Here is a 27,889-nt window from a genome sequence, read left to right on the forward strand (position 1 = left end):
ATGGACTAACTAGGCTCAAAAGATTCATCTCGCAAATTACACGTAAACTGTGTAATTAGTTATTTCTTTTATCTATATTTAGTGCTTCATGCATGTGCCGCAAGATTCAATGTGATGGGGAATGTGGAAAATTTTACAAAATATTTTGGGAACTAAACAAGGCTTGAGGTGGATACGAGTGCAACCAAACAAATCCTGGGATGGACAAAATAGTTAATTTGCTATTGGTTGGGTTGGGTAAGGGGTGAGTTTTAACCCATTTAGCTGGGCTATCCATAGTACTCATTACAGATGCTGTTTGTACACATTCGTTAAGTCTTATGGATTTATACCATTTTCATTGTCCTAATAAACAGCTGCACCTATGCGTTTTGATTTCTTGTCATTTTCCTTTGTTAAGGTAATGGCAGGATCTGGAAATTTGCAGACTTTCCGCTTACTGCGTTATCTTAGAGGAAGAATTTCTGCAGAAGGACAAGTGAATTACGGATTGCAGATGGCTGTGAGTATCATCAATAGCTCTGATTTTTTTCTTGAACATGCAGAAGAGCTCCATATAATTGCATTAAAAGAAAGAGAGATTTATAACATGCCCATACACCCCTAAAAAAACAGACTACATTCACACCCATTAGAGATTAGAAGACAAAAACCGACCTGACCTAGACAGCTAGCCTGAGCTAGAGGCTCTGACAAAGGACAGCCCCTTGGCTGATGCCACGGTCCATATCTGGCACTCCTTACCAACAAAAGTGAGGGCCGCGAAGATCCTTGGGGCAACACCATTAAAAATACTCTCGTTTTTCTGTCTCCAAATCAAAGATTTAAATAGCGGGCTATTTTATTTCGCGTCAGCCTTGTCCGGACGCTATAAACGATATAGCGCACGCTATAGCGACGCTATAGCGTCGGATATCCACAGTAGCGCCAGGGCATGCAGCACGCTATAGCGGCGCTATTCACACGCTATAGCGCGCTATTCAGTTAGAACCAGGCAGAAAAAAAAGGTGACAAAATTGCAGAACAAGTGCAGCAGATCAACATACAGTAGTTTCAGTTTCATAAAGTCAAGCAAATAAAGTACAAGACAGCACTGCAGCACACATGAGTACATGACTGACATAACAATTAACAAGTAACTTGAACATCTTAACAAGTCTTGATAACTTAGCACTTAGCAGCAATGCAGCACACATGACATGATTACTTGAGCTGGACAAACAAAGACCACAGAGACACCTTCAGCAATCAGCACACATGACCTAAGTCACTTTGAGCTTCTGTATCTGAATCTGAACTTAAATAGGATGGGGATGCCATATCAGTGTCATCTTCTCCATCAGAAGATGGAACAGATAGCTCTTCATCGTCAGTAGCAGTAGGGATCAACCTCTTCCTCTTATTGTTTCTTCTCCTTGTTTCTTCTAGAGGTGCAGCAACTGCATTTCTCTGTGATGTTTCTCCCTCCTCCACTACATCTACCTCTGTTGGCTCAATGCCAGTGATCCACTCATTGTCTTCATCCTCTAAGGCATCAACCACTGGTTTCTCAAGGGGATCCTTATCCTTGTCGACTTGTCGTCCTTCTTTTGCCTCAATTTTGAGTTGAACTTCACATAGACTAGATCCCTCATTCTGTCATGAAGCAACCTATTGCGTTTCTTGGTGTGGACCTACATATTAAGTTAATTAGTTATGTACTTAAATGACATAGAAATAAATTAGAAATGAAATGAGTAAGTCAGAAGCTGATTCATACTTGTTCAAATGAGCTCCAACATCTCTCACAAGCTGATGAACTACATGTCAAACTTAATATTCTAGCAGCTAACTTTCTGAGGTGTGGTGCACTACTTCCATGGTTCAGCCACCACTTAGCTAAATTAGACAAAAAAAGGAAAACAGAAGACAATTTAAAGTTTGTATGCCATATACTATAGACATTTAGAAATTAGAATATTAGATAGAGGGCAATTTTCAAACCTGGATCAAAATGAATATTCTTGCACTGCCTTTTAGCAATATCTTTGCCAAATGATCCTTCTGCATCTTGAAACTTTTGGAGCTCTTCAATGATCTTGTCTTGAGTCTCTTCATTTGGAACAAGCTTTGTGATGCATGTTATTACTCCATCTCTGAATGACTCATCCTCCTCTATAGGTCTCTTGTTTTGATAATAGTAGAAGGGGTTCAAGTAGTAGCCAGCCCTATGTAAAGGTGTCTTCAGCTTACTGTCCCACCTTCTGTCAATGTACTGGAAAACTTCCTCAAACTTTTTCCTGTCATTATTAAACCTCTTGGAGATCTCATTCTTAGCCTCTACTAGATACCCATACAAGAACCCCATTGCTGGCACATCACTATCCATTCTCCTCAGCACAGTAGCTAGTGGCTCAAAATAATTAACAGCATTCTGAACTCCTTTCCAGAAAGACTCAGATGTCACAATCATATGTGCTTTCTTCCCTTTGACTGACTTGAGATAGCCTAGTTCATTGAGCTCATTTTCCCTGAAAAGCCTCTGCAATTGCCTCTTGTTTTCTAGCAAGCTCTTCAAGTTGAGATAAGCTGTAGCAAACCTTGTAACACCACACCTAACCAAATTTCTAGACAAATACTTCCACATTAGGTCCAGAACTCTTGTATGGGCATATAGAAAAACAGTCAAGCACTTTGCTTTGCTAATTGTTGCTGCAACTCTTGGCATCTTGCCTATGTCTTCTAGCATGAGGTCAATAGTATGTGCAGCACAACCAGTCCAGAAAATAGAGGGGTGCTTTGCTTTCAAGAGACTTGCAGCTGCTTCATTTGGTCTTGCATTGTCAGTCACAACTTGAACTACTTTGTCCACCCCTATTTCCTCAATACATCTATCAACTAGTTCAAAGATGTATCTGCCATCTTTCTTCACAGCTGAACAATCCACTGAGTCAAGAAAACAAACACCATATGCACTATGAACTACCAAATTCATCACACCTCTACCTCTCTTGTCTGTCCATGCATCTGTCCTAACTGAGCATCCATTTAACTCCCAGGACTCCTGGTGAGACTTCAATTGCTCCTGCACTTTCCTTTTCCTTTTCTGTAGAAATTTTCCACTCATCTCATATGGTGTTGGCCCTCTCGAGTTCCTGCCAAAATCTCCAATAGCCTCAAGCATAAGGTCAAAGCTAGGTAGTGTGACAGTGTTATGTGGAATACCTGCTTCATAAAAGAACTGACAGATATACTCACAGGCCCTGTCCCTCTTCTCTTCTCTTTTTTCAGTGGACAGCTTAGACTGGACCTTATTTTCAACAATTGTGTTGCCCTTCTTTGCAGCCAGTACTTCTTCTGGTGTTAGTTTATAAAACTTATCAATGGGACCACCTGAAGAAGCCACTGTGCTACTCAGCTTCTTCATCACAATAACAGAGTTGCCTTCTCCATCACTGTGCTCTCCTTCAGAATGGGACAAATCAACTCCACCTCTTTCCTCTTCCTTCTCATGTCTCTTCCTTTCCTTGATATCCATCTTCTTTGACAGCAAGTGCACCATTTCTTTCTGCACATCAGATGGAACTTTATTGCACTTTGCAACACCAAATTTAGGAACTTTACCAAGGTGGTACTTCATTCTAGTGATTCCACCCTTGTAGATGTTCCCACAATAATTGCACTTCAGAGAATTTTTCTTGGTGACATCTGGCATTGTGCAGTGCTTCCAGGCTGGGTCAGATAGTTCAACAGGTGGCTTCATTTGGTTGGTTGGCTGTGGATGCACTGCTGGATAAGCCTATAGAACAATTAAACAATCTAATTATTTACAGAACAACAACAACTATATATACTTATATAGTGCAAGTGTGCAACTAAGCAAGGCAACAGATTGTCTAATTCAGTAATTGCAGTAATTCAGAATTTCAGATAAAGTAAACAGAACAACAACTACATATACAATTCTGAATTCTCAAATCCCAATTCATCACATTCACATTCATTCACAATTTCAATTTTCACATGATCACAAATCACATCACCGCAACTGTACGTAAACTACGTATAGAAGAACAGGGGACAAGAACATGAAAAAAAACTTGCCTAGGGTTGGAGTTGGCGCACTGCCGTCAGGGTCGGACATTGTTGGGCTTCGGCGTGACTTGACGAGGTAGCAGTAGCACACCTGACGCTGGACCCCAGCTACTCGTTGCTGGCTTGAAGTCCGGTACCACGGCCGCCGTCGTCGCCCAGATGCCCACTCGACACTTTAGCGTTGCCTCGTGCCGTCCCTCAGCCGCCGTCACCTGGCCTCCAGCTGTCCTCACCCGCATAGGCGGAGCTCCTCATGCGGCAGGGTGGGGCAGCTGCCCCACCTACCACCGGCGGAAAGCCCCTTCTACCCCTCCCTTCTTCCTCAGTCCTCAGATCATCATGTGTTAAGCGAGCGTCGTTGTTGCGGCCGGTGTCCGCCGGTAGCGTGTCTGGAACACGATTTTAGGAGAGGGATGCAATGCGAGCATATCCCGGAGGCCCAATAGGAGAGAGTCCATCACTCCATCCCAGCAAAGCAAAACAAGAATCCACGCATCAGGAAGTCTCGATCCCCACTCCTTTGACATTGACGCGGCAAGTCCGGCAATGGCCAGTGCCGCAGGTCGACGCCCTGGCTGCAGCCAGCCGATCACCCGAGCCCCTGCCGTGGTTGCACCAGCCAACTGTCGGCGCCCCTTGGTGGTCGAGCCGCCCTGGCTAGCTGCCTGGCTCGACTGACGCTCAGGCGCTTAGCGTAGGTACAGGCCTGTGGGCTGCAGCTAGCTACCGGCCACCGGCGTCCCTTTGCTAGCTGCGTGCTGTTGTCTTGTTTACGTCACCGAGAAGATTAGACATGATTAGTTCTTTAATAGTAGTCCAGTGTCCAGTTGTTTTAATGTTATTATCATATATTATGCAGTAACTCATTTGTCCTTCAAATTTATAGGTCTTTTAACTCTTGGATAGTTGGATTTTACAATCTTGTTTAATTAGTGTTTTGTCTATTGACTAAAATCATCTAATGAAAAGTATCGTTTTAATTAATCTTTAAATGCACCTTACATTAGATATTTATATGCATTTGTACAATATCATTAAAAAATTATGTTCTTAGTTCGCCCCACCTAAAATTTCATCTCAGCTCCGCCACTGTAGTCACCCGCCGCCGTCACCTTGCCGTCGGGCCGCCGCAGTCGCCTACAGCCTACCTATCGCCGGTGCCCAGCCGCCGCAATGGAACGAGGACAGACGAGTGTGCTGTGTTGACTGCTCTAGGGTTAGAGCAGAGGAATCGCCGTCGCCTTGACTAGAGCCGCAGTTGGGCTGAATCCCATCGGGCCGCCGTTTTTTTGGGTCCATCCATCGAAACAGCAGTAGCGCAGGAATAGCGTCGCTATGGCGCTAAACGGGGTTAGCGGCGCTAAAGCGCGCTTTAGCGTCAAAATCGTGGTTAGCGTAGAAAACGACGATACCGTTGCGTCACCTGTCCCACGCCGCTATAGTGCCGCGATAGCGTCAAAATAGCGCGCTATTTAAATCCATGCTCCAAATACTCAACCCGCCCAGGTTGATAAGCAAGTTTAAACCATTTTGAATAGGATCACTCAGAGCTGAACTAGCCCTGCACCACCAGTTATTAAAAGTCTCAATGGTCTGAGGTGAAAGAATAGTGAGGTCCACCCTCTGTAATTATGAAAATCAAAATTGGCAGGCGAAAGCACAAGTAACCAAGAGATGTTGGACGGTCTCTTGTTCTTGGTCACATAGGACATGATTCAGGATGAGGAAGGCCCCTCCGCGCAAACCGGTCTGCTGTCAATAGCTCCGATTAACAAATATGTTTATTTCAAATCAAATATTACAGGACTAGTATCTACTTCCTCCGTTCCAAATTATAAGACATTTTGGTTTTTCTGGATACATTGCTTTTATTATATATCTAGTCGTAGTGTATAACTAAGTGCATAGCAAATGCTATGTATATCAAAAAAAGCCAAAACGTCTTATAATTTGGAATGGAGAGATAGTGAGGGATAAGCCTAGCGCTAATACTTCAATGTCTAGTTTTACTTAAGCTATTTACTATTCATTGTCTAGTAGTCTTCAGATGCCTTAGCATCCAAGGTAGCATCTGCTTTATGCAGTTGGAATATGCTGTAGTTGTTGAGGCCTTCTTGTATCCCAAGTTTGCTATTTCTATATAATTCAATGAAGTGGCCTATGGCCAAGCTTCCCTTTGGCAAGCAAAATTCCATTTGTGTTGTTAGTTACCTAGCCAACAGACAACAATTGGTATCAAAGCCTAGGTTCGGTTAGAGCTAAGCCATGTCCACCTCCACTGAGCGTGCTTATGTGCAGCTACCACAACCGCCAACGCCAACACCGGCAGAGGGGCGGTGATCAACTTTGATTTGGACGTTGATTACGCTCAGCGCTTGGTCGTGGCAGGGGCCGCAAGGCGGCCAGGCAAGCTATGATAGTGGTTTAGGCTATAGTGGCCACGGTCATTGCGCGGCGGGGGGAGATGGAGCGGCAGCCCAGAGGATCATGGAGCTCGGTGTGGCGTCGTATTCCTTCATCGTTTTCGGAGCGCTGTCGCGGATGGGAGGCCATTGTGGGTCACCTGGGGCCATCCAGACGACGTACAAGGACTCCGGCGTGGGGATGTCATGGCTGATGGTCACCAAGACTAAAAACCATGAGTGGAGGCTTCTGATGAAGGTCAAGATGCAAGTGCGCTAGCTCTAGGATGCCATCGAGTATGGCGACTTACCGTACCACGACAATTGGCGCTCGCTCGAGGCCATCATCGCCGGTATGCCGATGGAGATGGGAGCACCTCTTGCTGACAAGGCCTTTGCCAAGGAAGTGTGGGATTCCATCGCTGCGGCACGCATCGACGTTGACCGCGTTCGTCGCGTGATGTTGCAGCAGCTGAGCAAGGGCTGGGAGAACCTTGCCTTTCGCCCTAGCGAGCAGATTGAAGACTTTGCTCATCATCTTTCCACACTGAAGCTGTAGATGGCCCGCCATGGTGACACGGACCTCACGGAGGACTGAGCGGTGGAGAAGCTATGGCATGCCATGCCGAAGAAGTACGAACAACTGAGGATTGCGATCGAGACCTTCCTCGACTTCTAAGATGTTACAGTATGAGTAGGCCCATGATGCCCATATATTGCTAACCCTCTAGGGTTAGCCCAAGTAATGTGAATCAGAAATTTAGCATGGTATCAAGCTAGGACCTTTCTCCCTCCCCAATTCCCCCAGCGGCCGCCTAGCCTATTGCCAGCCGCCGCCGCTGGCTGGGCCGGCGCGCCGCTGCCTGAGCCATGGCCGGCCTTCCTCCACCCCCCACTTCCAGTGCTTCCCTTCCCTCCCCAACTCCACCTGGGCGCAGGTTGTGACCGGCGAGCGTGCCCGACGCGAGTGGACTGACAGCCGCTGCCGCCGCGCTGCAGGGGACTCGTCCGCCCGCGCCGGACCTGCTTCGGCCATCTTCCGTGGCGCTGGGGGCTCACCAGCCATCCCCGCAGGCGGCTTGTCTGCCCCCACCCAGCGCCGCCACCGTCGCATGTCCGTCCGCAGCCGCCCGTTTGCCTCCGCCTGGAGTCGCCTCCGCCGCCAGTCCGTCCGCGGTTGTGCCGGGCAGCTGTCCGCCTGGCCTGCACGGACCTCCTCCGCCCAGCGCCGCCGCCGCCGCATCCCTCATTGCCGTGGGTGCCTGGCCTGCACGGACCTCCTCCGCCCAGCCGCTTCTATGTCCACCTCGAGACGACGTAGCCTCTTTGCCTCGCCACAAGAAAGGATGATGAAGCCTGGCGCTGGCACGAGCGGTTCGGCCACCTCCACTTCAAGGCTTCACAAGCTCATCAAGAAAGCTATGATGTGCGGGATGTCGGTGTCAAGCACGTTGCGCAGCTTTGCGACACCTGCGTCACGATGAAGTAGTGTCAGTGCCCATTTCCTCAGCAAGCTACGTACCGTGCGTAGGTGCAGCTGGACCTAGTTCATGGCAACTCCGGGCGGGCGACGCTACTTCCTCCTGTTGGTGGATGACGCATCCCGCTTCGTGTGGGTCGTCCTGCTGCCGTCCAAGGATGCTGCCGCAGACGCCATAAAGTGTGTTTAGGCCGCAGCAGAGATGGAGAGCGGTCGCAAGCTTCGGGTGCTGCGCACCGACATCGGCGGCGAGTTCATCGTCGCCAAGTTCACTGACTACATCGAAGAGGGCATCAAGCGCCACTGTTCAGCACTTTACTCGCCTCAGTAGAACGGCGTGGAGCGCCGTAACTAGACTGTGGTCGCCACGGCCTAGTCGCTGCTGAAGCAGAGGAGGATATCAGCCAAGTATTGGGGTGGGGGTGATGATAGCGGTTCACCTGTTCAATTGTTCACCGACTCGATGGTTGCCAAGACTCGTACGTGGCTTCGCACAGGCGCACGCTGGTGCTCAGCCACCTGAAGACCTTTGGCTGCGTCCCATATACCAAGGAGTCAAACCAGCTAGGCAAGCTTGACAACCACAGCAAGCCTGGTGTCTTCATCGGGTACGCGGAAGGGGCGAAGGCGTATCGCATCCTGGACCCGATGATGCAGCGTGTGAAGGTTACCCGTGGCCTCGTCTTCGACGAGGGGCGTGGTTGGGATTGGTCCACATCGGTCCCTGGTAGCTCGGCATCGGTGGTGAGTGACTTCATCGATTACTGGTGGCCTGGAGGAGCAGGTGGAGCATAGAGTGCTTCTCCGGTGGCGGCCGAACTACATCACCAGCGCCACCACCATTTGTGCCGCGCTTGTCGTCACCAAGTCTGGGGTAGTCCGGAGGGACATCTGCAGGCTGCAACTACGGTCACTCCTCCAGCACCTCAGCTGGCTTCACCAACACCACCGCCTGCGTCCCTTGCTGCCCCTACGGCTTCAGCGGTGGCAGCAGTAGCAACCGACGATCAAGTGGAGTTCACCACGCCGTTGGATGATGATGCTGAGTGACTGGACGCCTACTACTATGATGAGCCTCTATGCTACCGCACGATGACTAACATCATCGGCAATTAGCCTCCAGCTCCACCGCCGCAGGTTCTCTTTGTCGAGTTGCACCTGACGCATGCTGGCGAGCCTGCCAACTTCGCCGAGGCACGGGCTAGGAGCTGGTGGCACTGGCCACCGGCCAACCGCCTCATCACTCTGAAGTGGGCGTTCAAGAGCTGGATGCGGTGATCAAACACAAGGCGTGGCTGGTGGCGTGCGGCTTAGTCCAGCAGGAGGGAATTGACTATGATGGTGTGTTCGCTCCTGTGGCGCGCATGGAATCCGTCAAAGTCCTCGCGCTGGCAACTCAAGTGGGCTAGCGCGCCACCACATGGATGTCGAATCTGCCTTCCTCAACGGCGACCTCAAGGAGGTGCATGCAGCAGCTGCCTGGATTTGCCGTCGCCGGAGAAGAAGGGAAAGTCTACCTGCTCCGTAAGGCTCTCTATGGTCTGCTGCAGGCTCCATGCGCCTGGAATGCGAAGCTGGACGCCACGCTCAAGTACATGGGCTTTCAGCAGAGCACGCACGAGGCGACGATGTACCGGCAAGGCAGTGGGTGCTCTGTCCTACTCGTCGGCATTTACGTCGATGACCTCATCATCACCGGCGTGGATGAACAAAAAGTGGAGGCGTTCAAGGCGCAAATGATGAAGATCTTTGACATGAGCGACCTCAGCCTCCTCAGCTTCTGCCTCAGCGTCGAGGTGCACCTAGATGCCAGTGGCATCACCCTCCGCCAGACATGGCTGGCTGCAGTCCTGCCCATACTCCAATGGAGGAATGACTGCGGCTTAGTAGGCACAGCACGGCGGAGGTCGACCCCACTCATTACTGACGTCTCATCAGCAGTCTGTGCTACTTGGTGCACACTTGCCCGGACCTGGCATTCGCCGTCGGGTTCGTCAGTCGGTTCATGGAGCGACCCATGGTGGAGCACCAACAGGCTGTCACCCTTGACTTCGGTCTTCACTTTACCAACAAGCCGCCCTTTGGCAAGCAAAATTCCACTTGTGTTGTTAGTTACCTGGCCAACAGATAGTATATTCTTTTGTTGCACGCTATGAGAACTCTGTAATGACAAACCTGGTTATCAGGGTTCTGATTCCAGGCTAAGCACATGCAGACATTTTTACTGAGCCACCTTCTGAATATCATTTATTTTAGCCTGTCATGTCTTTTAGTGTTTTGATCAGAGGTTTTATATATGTGGCATCGAGTGCATTTTATATATGTTAAAATTAAAACTCAAGTTGCATATGGGTATTTACTGGAACAGAAGATCAGCACTTATGGGCACCATTTCAATCAGTGCACTTCTTCTATGCAGCATGGATATGGATACAGATATGGCATTTTCAAAAATAATTATACGTGGATATGTTTTAGGATTTTTAATAAATAAATAAATAATAAATCACACTGAAAATCTAAAATAGTAGCAGCCAAGCCTTGGATTCTTGCAATTGTGTTGTTTTGCTCATCCTTTCTGTATTTCCATCTTTTTCTCGAACAACGCGGGAGAGCTGCGTGTCATTTCGTTAAGGTAGGAAAAAAATACAAAGAGTTAGGCAAAAAACCAAACCCGAACATGAACGCACACCCACAACCAAACAACCTCAGCACCATATGGTGCTCTCAACAGTCACTTCTGTTTGGCTAATGCTCTAGTATTCAAGTGTCACAAGTGTCTCCATCCAATCCTAAAAATCCAATTAAACATGTATACTACTCCCTTCGTCCTAAAATATAAGGGATCCAAGTTTGTCTCAAACTGTGTAAACTTTGACCAAAATTATAGAGGATGACGTAAAAAGGCCACTAAAGATGTCACACCAAATAATACCGAACCCCAACTTCCTTAAGACCTGAAGGAGGAAAGGCTATGAAACTGAATCGAAAGCTTTGTGATGTCAAGGAGGATGCTATGCTGTCTTTGTTGATGAAGAAACTTTGCTGTTTGGTGGACTAGCATGAAATTGTCTTGTATGAACCGGCCCCTGTGCTACAGTGTCGCGTGGGCCCCTGTGCCGGATCCACTTGCCATAACGTTATGTGAGAAAATAGACTGATCCCGTTTATCACAATGTAGGTAAGCTTGGCAATAGGATTCTTATTCCTTGGAGGTGGGACACACACATTTTCAACTCAGAATAGTGCAATTGCTGCATTATTGATCTCACTTTACCCACGTTTACCCACTGGACCAAATGACAATCGCTGCCATCTCCAGGTCATTCCCTTACTTCCATGTCTCCCTGAGCTCTCACATTCATTGTATATCATAGCTTTGTTGCAAACAAATCTAAGTCTTTGTGTCACTGTAACTAGGCATTCAGACACCTATATGTAATAGCTACAGAGCCTCGATGGGTTCAGACGGTGGACGTCGACACAGAACTTCCAGTGTATTGTCCATTGGAAGTGACAGTTGCTGAAACAGAGTATTATGATGAGACCAACTATTGCGAGGTGACACCTTGTCTTCTGCCAGAACGCTCAGTGGTATGTATGGTTATTTCGATTTATGCTTACTGGTCAAACGGTGTTCTAAATAATTAAACTTTAAACACATACAACATATGTTTATCATTTAACGCAGTGCTCTAACAAGGTGCACTGAAGTTACTGACGTGTTCACCAATTCATTTTATCTGAAGTATTGGCATGTAGAAGTACTCAGGATAAGTTCCTGTATAGCTGGCATTAGATTTTTGTTATATTTCTGCTCTTTCTGTCTTGTCAAGACAAGTCTAGGAAGCTGAGCTAGCTAAGTCGGTCGAGGTGGGACAGCCAATAAACTGCATAGGTTTTTGGGAAGCATATGGAAAGTGCATAGGTTTAAACCAGGTGGGACAGCCAATAAACTTTTCAATCTAAAAGTCTAATTCTGTTGCAGCTTAAAAGCATTCGAGTTTGTGGGCCTAGATACTGGCCTCAGGTGATAAAACTTGCACCTGAAGGTATAATACTTATCCTGAATACTTCACAACTTGTCAAAAGAAGTTGCATTATTTTCTTATCATGATTCTCAAATAGACAAGCCATGGTGGAGATCTGGAGACAAGACAGATCCATTCAATGGGGGGGTACTCTACATAAAACGAAAAGTTGGATCATGCTCCTACTCTGACGATCCAATTGGATGCCAATCCTTGATTTCACGGGCAATGCATGAGGTTAATGTTTTGTTATAGTTGTCCAGATATGTATCTTAGTTGCTCGACTATATGTTATATTGACTACTAATTTTACTTCTCTAACATGAAACTTCAGGTCTGTGATGCACCATCTGCTAGTTGCAGTAATCAACCAAACAGCACTAATGATAGCTACTTCAGAGTTGATCAGCTAGTAAGCACTTTCTCGGCCAATCCAAGCTTGATTGCTTTTGCAAAACTGTGTTCCGTGTCATGGAAGAGCAGGCAAGTGTTTTTTGTCTTATTTCTTTGTATCTGCAGAAGAGTGTTGCCTGGATAATAAGCACTATGTATCACATTTCATTCAGCCATCTTGTTCCCCCCCTAATGTTGTTGTCTTCCAACTGCAGATGCAATAGCAATTTTCAGGAGTTCTGCTCTCAAGTGCTGTATGAATGTATGAGCAAAGATAGACCATCACTGTTACAGGTTTCTTACTGTAAACATCTATATCATTTTTTTGCTGTTCAATTCTTATCAACTACTCCCTCCATTTCATCAAATTATAAGATGTTTTAGCTTTTCTAGATACATTACTTTTACTATGCATCTAGACATAAAGTATATCTAAGTACATAGCAAAAAGTATATATCTAGAAAAGTCAAAATGTCTTATAATTTCGAATGGAGGGAGTAACTTACATTTAATGACTATCATGTTTCTCTCTTCCAGGTCTACATCAGTTTTTACACAACAATAGAGTTAATGTGGGAGCATTTGAAGACTGGGCATTTTCCTTTATATGATTCCCTTTTCCTTCCTAACTTGAAGGTTGGAATTGAGCGTTATATTCTGTGACATGTTGCTCTTTATTGCCAGTTTGGATTTGTTTTGGTCTCCATTCAAAAACTTGTTTCAGCCCCAGTGTCAAAGTTTATGTTTTTATTATTTTGGTGACCATCTTGTGTGTGTGTATTTTTTTTAAAAAAAAAATAGTTCCATCCTCCCTTCATGTGAATGTTCCTATGATTCTTCTTTCCAACTTTTGGTGATGTTCCTATGATTCTTATTTCCATTGTGCAGGTCGCTTTGGCCTACAACGAAGCATTAGTTGATGCTAGAATCACAAATGGAGGAATTATTCATTCGACATTCTTGGAGTCACTTATGAAGCGAGTGGGAGACATCTTTGCGGAGCTGCCAAACCTCGAGGACAACCTCCACCGTTACTTGAGCATGGGCACATGGCCTGATACCCAAAACGACATCGTGGTCCTCTCGTGGTATCTCCATTGGTACAATATACCACCTCCCCATGTTGTGGCTTCTGCAGTTGAGAAGGTCAGGCCCAGAGTTCCTGCCGGTGTATCTATGCTCCCTCTGCTTCGCCTCCTGCTGCCAAACACGCACCTTGTGGGACTAATGGAGATAGAGAAGCTCCACATTGTAATGGAATACTGAAGGATGAGCGTCGCAAATTCAATCAACGTTGGGCTTCTGTGGATGCGGGTTAATAGTGAAAATACGTAGTCATGGATCAATATGAACGGTAGCAAGCATTGCTGAGTGCTCTTGTGATGAAAATCTGCGAGGGTGTTATTACAGCTGTTCTGAATTAAGTGGATTAGTCAAGGGGTATATTTGTACTATTTGTGTTGAATCTATGATCGTGTTTATTTATTTTCGTAGAATCGGCCTTTTGCTTCTTATACTTGCTTATGAGCCTACCAAAAGTGCATTGATGTTTCACCATCTTCCCTGCATTCTTCGTCTCATTAGATTTCCACATGTGCCAATTTAGGTCATTCTGGCACAAAAGTGCTCAAAACACGGACATTGGAGCCACTAGGACTGTTTCCCCAGCATGGCCAGTTTTGCTATGTGAACAGGGCCACAACCGGCCTGGCCGGCCTCTACTGTCGCCTCATCTGGCTGTTGCTTGCTTAGGTGCTTTGCTGATCCCTTCGTGATCTTGAGTTGGTTTTTTCCATCATCTTTCTCAAGCACAACTTTGTACCCGAAAACCTTCTCAACTTTCGGTGCTTCGCGAGGCTCGCCGATAATCACATTCTTGCCAACGATTGTATCTGCTTGCTCTGGGCAGATCAAAACAATGGGTTCTCCCTTTTTAACTACAATAATTAGAAAAGGAACCTTATCAGCTTGCATCTTAGTAAGACTCAATCGTCCCCCATTGAGAGCCGATTGGGCCTGCCAATGGAAAACATTGCAATCATTAGTCGCATGAGAAAAAGTTATGTCATTTGCAATAAGCTCTTCAACTGATGATAAAGCATGCGACAAAATAATATAACCAAAATTTAAGCAACTCCTAAAAATACGGTCACATTTAGTTGGATCAAAAGTAATTTCATATCCTCTTGCCGATTCTTGTTAATGGGCTTGAGAGATGGATAAGTGGTCAACTTGTTTTGTGCAGAGCACACAAATTCAGCAATGCAAAACTCTTTTTTCATCGTGTGAGCTATTCTAATAGCATTCTACGGCATGCATATTTGGACCATGTGGTCTATGGACATTATGAGAATCCTTCAAATGAGCTTCAACCGCAATGGCTTTTTGCAACAATTGCATTAAAAAAACTCAAACTGCGATGCCGGTCACCGTGACTGCCCCTTCCCAATCGCTACCTTGGCCATCTTCTCCGGTGATCCCCACCGCTTCTTCTCTCTCTTTGAGCTTGGCATTCTCCTTGGGGAAGGGTCTAGTCTTAGGATGGATGCGGAAGGGTGATCTAAGCCACGTTCGAGTGGGTGGAGCTATCTCCAAAGGTTTTGTGAGAGCGTTCCTGATGATCGAAGAGAGGATCCAAAGGCATTGCAAACCAAATCGAGTGGGCTTTCCTATCAATCCATCACAGAAGAGGAGATTGCTTCAGTGAAGGCGTTTCTGTTCGAGGAGATCGGCCAGGATGCGATGAAGATCATGTCAATCCCTATTTGTTTTCGTTGGGTTACCAATGGTGATACAAAGGAGGTGTTGTCGGAGGCGGGGAAGACAGGAGTCAAACTCATTGTTGACGGTAGATAAGTACACATTTTAACCGTCAACATAGCAAGAGAAAGGACTTAAATTAGAATATTATTTAGCGATAGGGGTTATCACTAACCGAACTCTACAAGTTTTAGTGATTGTCTATTTCTACAGGGGGTTATCAGAATAACAACAAAAGAAGGTCCACATGTCAGATTTATATAGAGAGAATACGTGAACTTTAACTCAGGAATACTCTAGAAGACTCAGGAAGCCACGCCCTGCAAGATGGGGCCCACATGCCATAGGGCAGGGGCGGGCGCCAGGGGGGCAGGGGCGGCCGCCTGAGGCTCTCCACCAATGGGGTGCAACCTTGCGGATCCTCCCTCCACCGCCTTTGAGGAGTAATCTTGAGCGTACATTTAAGTCGGTTTGATCCGAGGGTTGTGGTGCTTCCTAGGGGGCTATAAATACAAGCCTGACCCCCTAGAAACCCTAATTTTCAGAGAAGGAATTCATTATTCTCTCAGGAATTCAGAATTAGATAGAGAGGGGTTCCTGGAATGGATCTGTCTCTTTAGGGTTATTAGCCACCATCTCAATTAGATCTCTATAGTTCTATAGTATAGCTACATAGGAATAGATCTAGAAGGAGACAAGCCTAGCTTGGAGTCCAGATCTATCTTCGTTCTCGGTGAACTCTTATTCTTCTTTGTGATATTCATATTAGTTCTTGCTAACATGAATATGACTTTGATCTATTTGATTATATCAGAATTAACTTTATTCTATTTGCTAATGTTCTCAATTATATTGTTATTTGTCTACTTTGATTATATGCTTAGCGTAGTTAGATTAGAATTTTGTTTATGCATAGGATCGTATAGCGCTTACTCATTAGGCCGATGGGTAAGTGGTAGATATTGTGTAGGCGAGGTAACTAGACCGTATTTATCTGCGATTATCCCTTATAGCCCAGAGCCTGAGGTAGATCGCGGGAGTGACAGTCCTGTTGAGTCCTTTGTAGTCCTCCTCGCGATTATAAGGATTGTAGAGCACCATTATTACAGGGAATTGATTGCTATGTTCATGATCTTTCTTGCTAATATCACTATGCATAAGTATAACCTTTTCTTACGATGATGCTAGGTGTAATTGCACTAATAATTGTATGCTTTGACAGTATAGTTAGAATACTTAGGATTTTTTCTTGTAGAAAATCCTAGTCCATGCTAGTGTTATAGACTTAGAGTAATCTATTGAGATGATTATCATATTTAGGTTATGTACTCTTATTTATCTTCTGTCATTTATTATTCATATATATTATTTATCTTATGTGACACTTATCCTGAATGAGAGATAGATAAAGACATGGTTAAGATCTCCATGAATACATGCAGTGCTCATTATCCATTGCAAGTCCCTTCCTAGTGGTAAAAATATAAATAACTATACGTGGATTACTTCCAGTTAAAATGCTACATCGGTATTATCTGTACGCTTGCGGATTCTTTTATTTATTTATTCCTTAGAAAAGCATGTAGATTTAATACTAGCACTTCTACGTCATGTTGGGGATGACAACCTAGCTTAAGTGATATAACGTAATTTTGATGCCATTGCTAGGGATAGGTATAAAAGTCTATTTATAGTAGTTGCGTTCAGAAGTGTCAATAAGCATTTTTGGCGCCGTTACCGGGGAAGGTGAAAGCATTAAAGGATAATGAGCATCACTGCATCACTCATGGATTGAGCACCATCCACCCTTCTCACTCATGCGGACTTACCCTTGTCTTTTGTCTATTTTTTATATATCATATGCAGGGTAATGTATGAGCAGGTTTGAAATCCCCGATAATTTCGTTGATAATCCGGAGACAATCAGGAAGTCAAAGGCTAAGTTGAGAAGGAATCAATCAACATCATCATCATCTTAGCTTACCAATCCTCTTGAGATAGAAGATCAACCTGTTATTCGAAGTTTGACACCAGAGCTTGATGTCATGGCTGACAAGTCACTTCGTGAGTTCTCAGCTCCCACTATGGACTACATCCGTACTGGACTAGTTGTAGACACTAATGGGTCATTTGAGCTCAAGCCTGCGCTGATTAATATGGTGCAAGCAAGCCAGTTCTGCGAAAAGGCCTATGAAGATGCTAGTGCTCATCTCCAACACTTTCTGGAGATTTGTAGCACTTTCACTATCAAGGACGTCCCCAAAGATGCTATACTACTTCACCTTTCCCATTTTTACTCTTGGGGAAAGAAAACAGTGGTTCTACGCTAACAAGGAGAAGAATACTATGGGGCATTATGTTCCACCAATTTTCTGGTGAAGTTCTTTCCCACAGGCAAGACCAATGCTCTTTATGGAAAGATATCAAGTTTTTGGCAACAACATGATGAGACAGTCCCAGAAGCTTGAGAGCGCTTTCAAGACTACATACTCGAGTGTCCTCATCATGGGATGGAGAATTGGTTACTTATGCAGACATTCTATCATGGTCTTAGCAACAACACTCGTGAAACCATGGATGCTGCTGCTGGAGGAGCATTCTTATCCCTTATCTTTGCTCAAGCCACTGCTCTTGTGGAAAAGATGGCCTCCAATCAAAGTTGGAGCGAAGAAAGAACTCAAACCCGCAAGAGAGGTGGAGGAATGCATCAGCTCAAGGAGGTAGACATGTTAGCTGCCAAGATGGACCTGCTGATGAAAAGGTTTGATGAAAGAACCATTGAGAAGAAAGAAGTCATACACATTCATGATTCTGGCATGACTTGTGAAGAGTGTGGAGAAACTAGGCATACATGTACCAACTGCTAAGAGCTGACGAAGGACGTGAACTACATCAATAACAACAACAACAACTACCGTCCTTAGCAGAATCACTGGAATCAACAACAGCGGCCTAACTGCTTAGGTAGCTACTCAGGTAATTACCAAGGTAATAATCTCTACAGCTAAAAAGTTTAGAGAGCAATCGTCCCCCGCTCCCTTGGCTTCACCCCGGCTTCCCACAAAATACCACTACTTGGGTGCCCAAGTGAATCACACTTTAGGAAACAACCACTTTCGAGACGCATCCGACATCCAGAAAAAAACTCGCGACTCCGCCCCATCTCCGTCTCCAGCGCTGTCATCTCTGACTCCTCCCGCGCTCCCTCCCCTTCGTCCTCACGTCACCTCACCCACAGCCGCCGCCCCGGTCCCTGCAGTGCCTCCCCTCCCCTCCCCTCCCCTCCCACGGCCTCTCCAAAGACGGCGGCTGCGACGACTGGGCTCGCCAACGACCGAATCCCATCGGCGACAATCCTCGCTGCCAAAACGCCGAGCACATCGAGCCCGCCGCCCCTGTGCCAATGCCGAGCCTCGCCACAATCTTGCGTTTTGCCAAGCTGTTCGTGGTCGTGGAAGCCGCCCAGGCGGCGGGGTACGTGTACGCTCCTTCCCTGATCCGGATCGCCCGTATCCGCGTCACCGGGCCCTTCACTGTTGACACTTCTTAACGCAACCACCGGATATCGGCGACGGCGCCAGAAGTGCCCTGGTAGGGTAACTCTATTTACTATTGGATAATTCCGCAAGCGCACAGAATGTACCGCTGTAGCACTTCACCAAGGAGTATTCCAAGGTATCGTAATTTATATTTTCCCAAGGGAAAGCGGCTAAGTGTGTTTAACAAAAAGGGGAATGAGATTCCTTGAGTTATCTAGTATCAACTAGTGAATAAGGGTGGTAAATAACGAATAGGAAGGGTAGTGGTGAATCCAAGGTCCTATGCTAAAGGTAAATGGTAGAGTTAGCTAGGTGGGAGGACAACGAGTGAGTAAAGGACTCCTATGTATCTAACTTGACTTCTATGACTTACTTTAATAGATAATTGCCTTAACTACGCTAGAGCCTTACTAACTGTGTGCGAGGGATAGCCGAGCTGGTAAGACGCTTAGAAGGTTTTTCACCTAACCCCTTACCGAAAGCGACTATTGGGCTTATGGACGCCTTACCTTTTAAGAACTAGCCTGTACGTGAGGAGAACCTAATGCCGCCCACGATCTGTCACCTACTAGGGAGTGCGCTCCTACTTTCCGTTCAAGCCAGCGGTAATCAAAGGTAATCTTAAGTATGAGCACCACGCTCACACTTAATCCTACAACGCTAACTAGTTGCAGCTAGCTAGAGCTCCTATACAAGATAGGACGATGATGCACACACAGGAGTGGTTACAGGTCACTAACTTCACTAAGACAACTATATTACTAAAGTAAATGCACAACAAGACTAAAAGACTTGCACTAAGTAAGAACTCAGTAAAGTAAAGTAAGAATAATATATTAATAAAAGGAAAGTCTTACAAAAGTAGAAAGGTACAAGAGCTATACCAGACTCTCCAGAAGACGACTCCGGAGACCCCGAGCTTCGCTCGACTCGACTCTAACTCCCACTCTAGACTAACTACTACTCTACTTGTATGCTTGGAACTTGTAATGCACTTGGCCTTGGAATTGCACACTTGAAATGAAGGATGGAGGCTGCCTTTTATAGAGGGAGATGGAGTAGGGGTTACTCCATCGCCACGTCATCGATCCGCGTGACATCTTCTCTCCACCCTTGGATCAAACCGACCTCACAACCGCCATTTGATCAACGGCAGGGGCAAATCAACATGTGGGACATGTGGGGAAGGTCGGTGGGAGGCCACCGACCCTGGAACCGCCTTTGATGTGGGGTCGGGCGACCCCACTTCTGGGCCTCTGGGCCCACCAGCAGTGTCCACAGGGGTCCCTTATGTCGGTGGACTAGGTGGCACACCTGGGTCCCACCAAAGAGGGGTCGGGCGACCCCCTCCCTGTGGACCCAGGGTGTCACCTGTTGTCCCCTCGATCTCCTCTTGATGATTCTGATGTTGGCTTTGTCAAATAATGTCTTGAATTTGTTGTTCCTGCATAAACAAGCTAAGAGTACAAGTGGAACTAGTTATGGATAAAATATGTTCATGTCATGTCGTTTCCCCTTGCAACCGAGGCATGTTGACGGTGTTTTGTATGTGGATTTCTATGGTATATCCACCGTCAACAAGATCCCCCAAGCTTAACCTTTGCTCGTCCCGAGCAAACAATCAAACTTAGCCTCGGTGGATCAGGTATTGTTACTATGTTCACATTTCAAGAGTACCATGTGTACAACAAAGTTCTTCTCTTTGCATGAAAAATTTAGCTATGTAAACTTACCCCTATTACCTTAGTCCCTTATGGGGCTTATGGCTTTTCCTTTGTCTTAGGTGGTTGAGAGACAGAACAGTTTGACTTGAGCACTAACTTTCTCATTCTTAGCAAGTTTCATATCAGAGGTTTTGTGATATTTTCAAAAGAAAGCTTAAATGTTCCTCTTATGGTTCTCTCATGTCACTCAAATGGTGTATGATTCCTCACCAAGGCATATGGTAAGAGTTGCCTTCTCTATTTCATCCTATTTCTAAAAGGCTTATGTGGAGTTAAAGGTAGGGATGAAAGGAGATAGCATACTTACTTTGCATGTATTGCGAAGTCAAAGCTCGGATCCTTGAAGAGAAGTGTCATACTCCCAGATCAAGATGTGCAAGTGTGATATATGGTGGACTAGGTTGCTCCTTTATTTGATAGACTCTCTATGTATTGAGACATGGCTAGCATTTTTTTCTTCTTCTTTTTTTTTATATATGAGCTTTCATGTGCTCAATTTTCTTTTTCTGTGGACTTGCACATGTCCATCTTTTTATTTCATTTTGCCTAGCCTTTTGATGTCTCATTTACCAAATAATGCTTAGAGAGATGTTCTAACATTTAGAGTATGGAGCAACCTATTTAGTGGATGCGAAATACATGTGGTTGCGTACTTCCAGTGTAGAAGCAGCATATATATATGTGGTGTGTACGTGATCTTGATCTTAGGAGCATGAAAAGTCTCTTAACAAGGGTCAACAAGACTTGACGACACTCAACACAAAGCAAATAGCTTATGTGGAAAGGTTGCAATTATGTAAAGTAGATATGGCTGTGGTAGGAATTCATCACCATTGAGGAACAATTAAGGTTTTGATCATTTTAAGAATAAATCTCTGATAATCATGCATGCTTAGAAAAATATTATAGTAGCTCTTGTCTTACTATCTCATGTCCCACAACAACTTAGACTTAGTTCTAGCACTTGCAACCCACAAAGTTTTTAGGTTCATGGCAGTTTAAGTGAGCTAAGTGATCCATACTTAGAGAAATACTAAGTTGTATACTAGGCACTAGAGAAACATTAACAAGCAACTAGTCATAATTTCCATGAGGGATATAAACATACATGAAGCATATATGCTAAAGGGAAATGCTAATAAATATTTTTTTTAAGTAAGAATGATAAAATGCATGAAAATAAATAGGATAGAATACTTACCTTAGTGGGGGAGAGGATCTCCCCCAAGCTAGATCTTCGCTCACTGTGGTGGCGGGAAATTTTGGTACCATCCAGCCCAGCGTTGTGCGTCTTCCTCTCGCACACGTCGGATATGTTGGCCGTTTTGTAACGCCAGTTGCAATGTTGCTTCTTGCCCAATCTGCAATTCGCCCATGTCATTAATGAGACTGTCCATACCTGTGGGCTGGTGACGCCTAGCCCTGTCCCTTGGGCGTGGAGTGCGTTGTGGAGGTAGACCCATGGAGTCTGAAGCATCCACTGACATCGCTTCATCGCCCTCTTCAACGTCATGGTGTGAGGATCCTCCTTGCTCCATCTGGGCGGCTTGCATCATCCTTCTTGTCACCCTGCGTGTCCCTGCAACATCTGGACTTGCCACTCGGGCTAGTCTAATGGTAAGTGTGCGGACCCCATACAACCGGCGCCTCGCACATGGGAGAGGAATTTCGGTTGTATAGCCCGGATAAATCATTTTAAGTTCACCATTTGGATCTCTTATGAGCATGTTAGCATTGATAAAGAAGTTCTCATCTACCACTCCTCTAACATAGCCAATGTCTTCAAAATAATGTGATTCAAGTAATCCAAAAGTATCGGCTATTCGAGTAATAAAGGATGTGAAATAGATGGGCTTCCCATACTCAATAGAGTTAAGCCAATAGTTCACTAGCAGTTTCACAGGGGAGACCTTGATTTTACTAACCATGGCATAGAGAATTTTAAGTTCATCATCAATTAAAGTATCAGTTCCCATGCCAGGATATAGAGTGCACATGATCCAGAAGTGAAGAAAGCGCAAGGTTGGATTATGGATTTCAATGGGAGTAGGATTTGAACAATCATTAGAGCCATAAATTGCTTTCCAGAATCTAAATTTATCGAACATTCTAGTGGCATGATCTAGATCAAGTTCACATTCATGTTCACACCCTAAAGCAGTGTTTAGCAAACTCCAATTTAATTGATGTTCTTGCTCACACATGCGAAAAGATATTCCATTATTTGTGAGTTTTAGGGTGCATAGAAATTCCTTAGCAAGCAATTCTTTTCCAAATTCAGGCACTTGCCAAAAACTACTCCAACCAATTGCTCTAAACACCTTATCGAATTCAACATCCATACCTGTGCGGGCCAAAAGGTCCGGATCGATGATGCTAGTGTGTAGGAAGAGACCCTCTCGGATGATGTAGTACCTTTGCAACTCTTCTTGGCTTAACATGAGGCCGCTCTCGGGCTCTCTCATCCTTGATGGAGGCTCGTAGGGTACCATCCCATGGTAACCTTCTTCTTCCTCCCTTCCATGAGCATGGTGAGAGCCTTGAGAAGAGCTCTCACCCTTTGCTTTCTTGAACTTGCCGAAGATATGCTTCTTCATCCTCCTACACAAGTGAGGCAAACCAAGCTCCTACTACTACTACTATGCAAGGGGAATCTTTTTGGGTTTTTGTTTTGATGACTATTTCTAAACTAAACTTGAGAAATGGCTTGTAACAAAGAGAGAAGAGAAAGGATTGTGAGCTCGAAAGGTTCTGGTGGTTTTGGGTGTGGAGTTGAGCTCACAATGCTGTGGTATTTATAGGGGGAGAAGGGCAAGTAGTGGACCCACAATATAGGGGTCGGCCGACCCCCCTAGAAGCACTTTGAATTTGAGTTTAGCTTTATACAGGGAACCATTCTGCATGCTTTCAAGATTTTGCAGAGATGGTCCAAAATGGGGGTCGGCCGACCCCCATCCTAGCCCCTCCTCCACTTTAAACATTGTGTCATTGATTGTCCAGAAAAGTAAAGGCTAGGTGTGGACCAAAAGTTTTCAAATTGTTTCTGAGATTCCCTGTTTTAGTGCTTTGTGAAAGGTAAAAGATGAATGGCAAAAGTGGAGACATGTCTAAAGTGATTCCTATGGACCATGGGAGCACTCAAGCATGCCTAGGTGACCACTTTGCAGAATTTAAGCTAGTGGAGTGGTCCCAAAAGAATCAAAGATGAAAGGAGCATCTTATGACTAAAGTAAAGGATCAAGGGACCACTCTTTTTCAAACTTTAGCTAGTGTTACAAGCATAGGACTCCATTGTGATTCAAATGGTGGCCAGCAGGAGGCAAGTGGGGCCAATATGGGGGTCGGCCGACCCCCACATTGGAGCTCCCAGAGCATCCAAGTGCTGGGTTGGAACCTCTATGACTAGCAAGGTTGAAATGTGGTGAAGTGGGCCCCAAGGTGGGGTCGGGCGACCCCTTTGGGAGCTCCAGCAGCTCAAATTTTTATGACAAGTTATTCTCAAGATTTTATTTATTATGGCTAAACATTTTGTCGAAATAAGATATGCAAAATTCAAAGTAAGAATGCAATTGAAAAGTGAATAGTAGAAATTGAAATGCAGAAAATAAATATGGGATAACTACTGATTTACCTTATCAGCAAGGGCTCCATGTTTTAGGTCCGTAGAGCATGACCTCTCTATCTTGTTCATTCTTGGGTGCATCAGATGGTCCCGGAGATGTGGACCTTGATTGCACCTCTTTCTCCCGCCATACTTGCTTGGTATTGATTTTTGGTTCAGCGGGTTCCTCTTCTTTCTTTTCGGCCCTTTTGGCCGACTTACCTCTCTTGTCCCTTCGGCGTCGGATGTGGCGAGGCTTAGTCGGAGGTTCTTTGTCCTTCACCTGCATGTTAGCTTTATAACCATTGAATGGACATTTTACCTTCCATCCTGGGAATTGGAGGTGAATCTGGCCGGACCCCACATAGATGACTGCATTGACCGTGTTGAGGAATGGCCTTCCCAAGATGATCGAGACATCATTATTGGATCCCATATCCAAAATGATGAAGTCGGCAGGGACGTAGTCGTCTTGGACCTTTACCAGTATGTCCCTTGCCAACCCCTCAGGGAACCTGATCGTCTGATCTGCCATCTGCAAACGAACAAATGTGGGGTGCAAAGGCCCCCCTAGCAAATTATCATAAGTTACCTTGGCCATAATGTTGACACCCGATCCAAGGTCGCAGAAGGCGTTGTGGAAGATTTGCGGTCCGATCTCACAGGTGATGGTCGGCAGGCCTGGGTCGTCCTTCTTGGTGATGAAGGGCGAATCCAGAAGATAGCTCCAGTTGGATTGTACCGGAGGCTTACCGAACCTCATAGTAACTAGTTTAACTCCTTCAATTGGGTCCTCAGGTTTCCCTGGGATCTTACCTTGCTCGAAGGATGGGACAGCTGCTGCTAATTGAGCTAATTGTGTTTCTAGCATTTTGTTAAAGCTCAACTGATTTTTCATAGCAGAGTTAAAGCTATCCAACTTTTCACTTAAGTTTTCAAGGATCTTATCATTAGCCATCATTTTCTTGTTAATGCTATCATTGATTTTAGATTGGCCTAAGACAAGATCTCTAAGAGAAGGTTGGTTACCAAAAGAATTATTGAAATTTTGATTGTAACCATTACCTTGATTACCTTGGTAGAAGGGGCGCGAGTTCCATTGCTGTTGTTGGGGCCGGTACCCATTGTTGTTGTTGTTGATGAAGCTCACTTCCTCCTTTGTTTCGGGACAATTGTTTCCCGAATGATCATCTCCTCCGCACACTTCGCACCATGAATCAGATTCAATGGCCCGTGTAGTGGCGTAAGGTTGAATGGCCTCTTGCTTGGAACTTTCTTCCATCTTCTTCATTAAGAGGTCCATCTTAGCAGAGAGCATGTCCACCTCATTCAAGGCATGGACACCTCTTCTCTTGGGTTGGAGGCGTTCCTCATTCCATCCTTGGTTTATAACCATCTTTTCAATGAGGTCCTTGGCATCCTTGACATTGTGTTGCAAGAATGCTCCTCCAGCGGCAGCATCAAGGTGACTACGGGCCAAACCGGTCAGGCCATGGTAGAAACCTTGGATTAGGAGCCACTCCTCTATCCCATGATGAGGACAGGCGCGAATGTACTCCTGCAGACGTTCCCATGCTTCGGGAATCGTCTCATCTGCTTGCTGTTGGAAGCTGGAAATCCTTCCACGAAGGGCGCTGGTCTTGCCCATCGGAAAGAACTTCTTGAGAAATGCATTGGCGCACCTCTCCCACGTGGTCACTTCACCCTTGTTGGCGTAGAACCATTGCTTCGCCTTCCCCAATAACGAGAATGGGAAGAGGCGAAGACGTATGGCGTCTGCGGCGACATTCTTGATGGTGAAGGTGCCGCACACCTCCAAGAAGTGTTGGAGATGGGCATTGGCATCCTCGTGTGGCTTTCCACAGAAGGGATTAGCTTGCACCATATTGATAAGCGCAGGCTTCAACTCAAAAGTCGCATCCCCCAAGTTAAGCTGCGGACCCGTGGCGACATTGTCAGCCGACGGCGCAGAGTACTCAGAGATGGTCTTCTGGGCCATAGCTTCTTTGATAACCGGTGCAGATACTCCTTCCTCTAACGGATTCAGGTTCGAGATGAACCTTTGAGGTGGAACTTGACGACGTCTAGTTCTCCTCAACAGTTGCTCAGGATCTTCAACGAAGTTTGACGGCAATTGGAAACCGCTCATACACTGTCAGGCTTCACAATAAAGGAAGACAAGACAAGTGATGGGTTTATCCCTATCACTACTTGATAACTAGCAAACTCTGGATTCTCTTTTTGTTAAAACTCTTAGACAGACGCTCTCCCCGGCAACGGCGCCAGAAATGCTTGTTGACACTTCTTAACGCAACCACCGGATATCGGCGACGGCGCCAGAAGTGCCCTGGTAGGGTAACTCTATTTACTATTGGATAATTCCGCAAGCGCACAGAATGTACCGCTGTAGCACTTCACCAAGGAGTATTCCAAGGTATCGTAATTTATATTTTCCCAAGGGAAAGCGGCTAAGTGTGTTTAACAAAAAGGGGAATGAGATTCCTTGAGTTATCTAGTATCAACTAGTGAATAAGGGTGGTAAATAACGAATAGGAAGGGTAGTGGTGAATCCAAGGTCCTATGCTAAAGGTAAATGGTAGAGTTAGCTAGGTGGGAGGACAACGAGTGAGTAAAGGACTCCTATGTATCTAACTTGACTTCTGTGACTTACTTTAATAGATAATTGCCTTAACTATGCTAGAGCCTTACTAACTGTGTGCGAGGGATAGCCGAGCTGGTAAGACGCTTAGAAGGTTTTTCACCTAACCCCTTACCGAAAGCGACTATTGGGCTTATGGACGCCTTACCTTTTAAGAACTAGCCTGTACGTGAGGAGAACCTAATGCCGCCCACGATCTGTCACCTACTAGGGAGTGCGCTCCTACTTTCCGTTCAAGCCAGCGGTAATCAAAGGTAATCTTAAGTATGAGCACCACGCTCACACTTAATCCTACAACGCTAACTAGTTGCAGCTAGCTAGAGCTCCTATACAAGATAGGACGATGATGCACACACAGGAGTGGTTACAGGTCACTAACTTCACTAAGACAACTATATTACTAAAGTAAATGCACAACAAGACTAAAAGACTTGCACTAAGTAAGAACTCAGTAAAGTAAAGTAAGAATAATATATTAATAAAAGGAAAGTCTTACAAAAGTAGAAAGGTACAAGAGCTATACCAGACTCTCCAGAAGACGACTCCGGAGACCCCGAGCTTCGCTCGACTCGACTCTAACTCCCACTCTAGACTAACTACTACTCTACTTGTATGCTTGGAACTTGTAATGCACTTGGCCTTGGAATTGCACACTTGAAATGAAGGATGGAGGCTGCCTTTTATAGAGGGAGATGGAGTAGGGGTTACTCCATCGCCACGTCATCGATCCGCGTGACATCTTCTCTCCACCCTTGGATCAAACCGACCTCACAACCGCCATTTGATCAACGGCAGGGGCAAATCAACATGTGGGACATGTGGGGAAGGTCGGTGGGAGGCCACCGACCCTGGAACCGCCTTTGATGTGGGGTCGGGCGACCCCACTTCTGGGCCTCTGGGCCCACCAGCAGTGTCCACAGGGGTCCCTTATGTCGGTGGACTAGGTGGCACACCTGGGTCCCACCAAAGAGGGGTCGGGCGACCCCCTCCCTGTGGGCCCAGGGTGTCACCTGTTGTCCCCTCGATCTCCTCTTGATGATTCTGATGTTGGCTTTGTCAAATAATGTCTTGAATTTGTTGTTCCTGCATAAACAAGCTAAGAGTACAAGTGGAACTAGTTATGGATAAAATATGTTCATGTCATGTCGTTTCCCCTTGCAACCGAGGCATGTTGACGGTGTTTTGTATGTGGATTTCTATGGTATATCCACCGTCAACATTCACC

General features: G+C 45.7%; 1 protein-coding gene across 3 annotated transcripts in view; it reads left to right on the plus strand.

Moving 5' to 3' along the window:
• The window catches only part of LOC8061339 (anaphase-promoting complex subunit 1), a 61,356-nt gene extending 47,461 nt beyond the window's left edge, over nucleotides 1-13,895 (plus strand). For all 3 annotated transcript variants that reach the window (XM_021447941.1, XM_021447942.1, XM_002439575.2), the window contains 9 exons: nucleotides 401-502; nucleotides 11,138-11,278; nucleotides 11,377-11,550; nucleotides 11,945-12,008; nucleotides 12,085-12,224; nucleotides 12,322-12,470; nucleotides 12,596-12,674; nucleotides 12,919-13,017; nucleotides 13,270-13,895. In XM_021447941.1, coding sequence (XP_021303616.1) covers nucleotides 401-502; nucleotides 11,138-11,278; nucleotides 11,377-11,550; nucleotides 11,945-12,008; nucleotides 12,085-12,224; nucleotides 12,322-12,470; nucleotides 12,596-12,674; nucleotides 12,919-13,017; nucleotides 13,270-13,647 — 1,326 coding nt within the window. In that variant the 3' untranslated portion in view covers nucleotides 13,648-13,895. The remainder of the gene's footprint in view (nucleotides 1-400; nucleotides 503-11,137; nucleotides 11,279-11,376; nucleotides 11,551-11,944; nucleotides 12,009-12,084; nucleotides 12,225-12,321; nucleotides 12,471-12,595; nucleotides 12,675-12,918; nucleotides 13,018-13,269) is intronic.

Source organism: Sorghum bicolor, chromosome 9, assembly GCF_000003195.3.
Source record: "Sorghum bicolor cultivar BTx623 chromosome 9, Sorghum_bicolor_NCBIv3, whole genome shotgun sequence".
NCBI lineage: Eukaryota > Viridiplantae > Streptophyta > Magnoliopsida > Poales > Poaceae > Sorghum > Sorghum bicolor.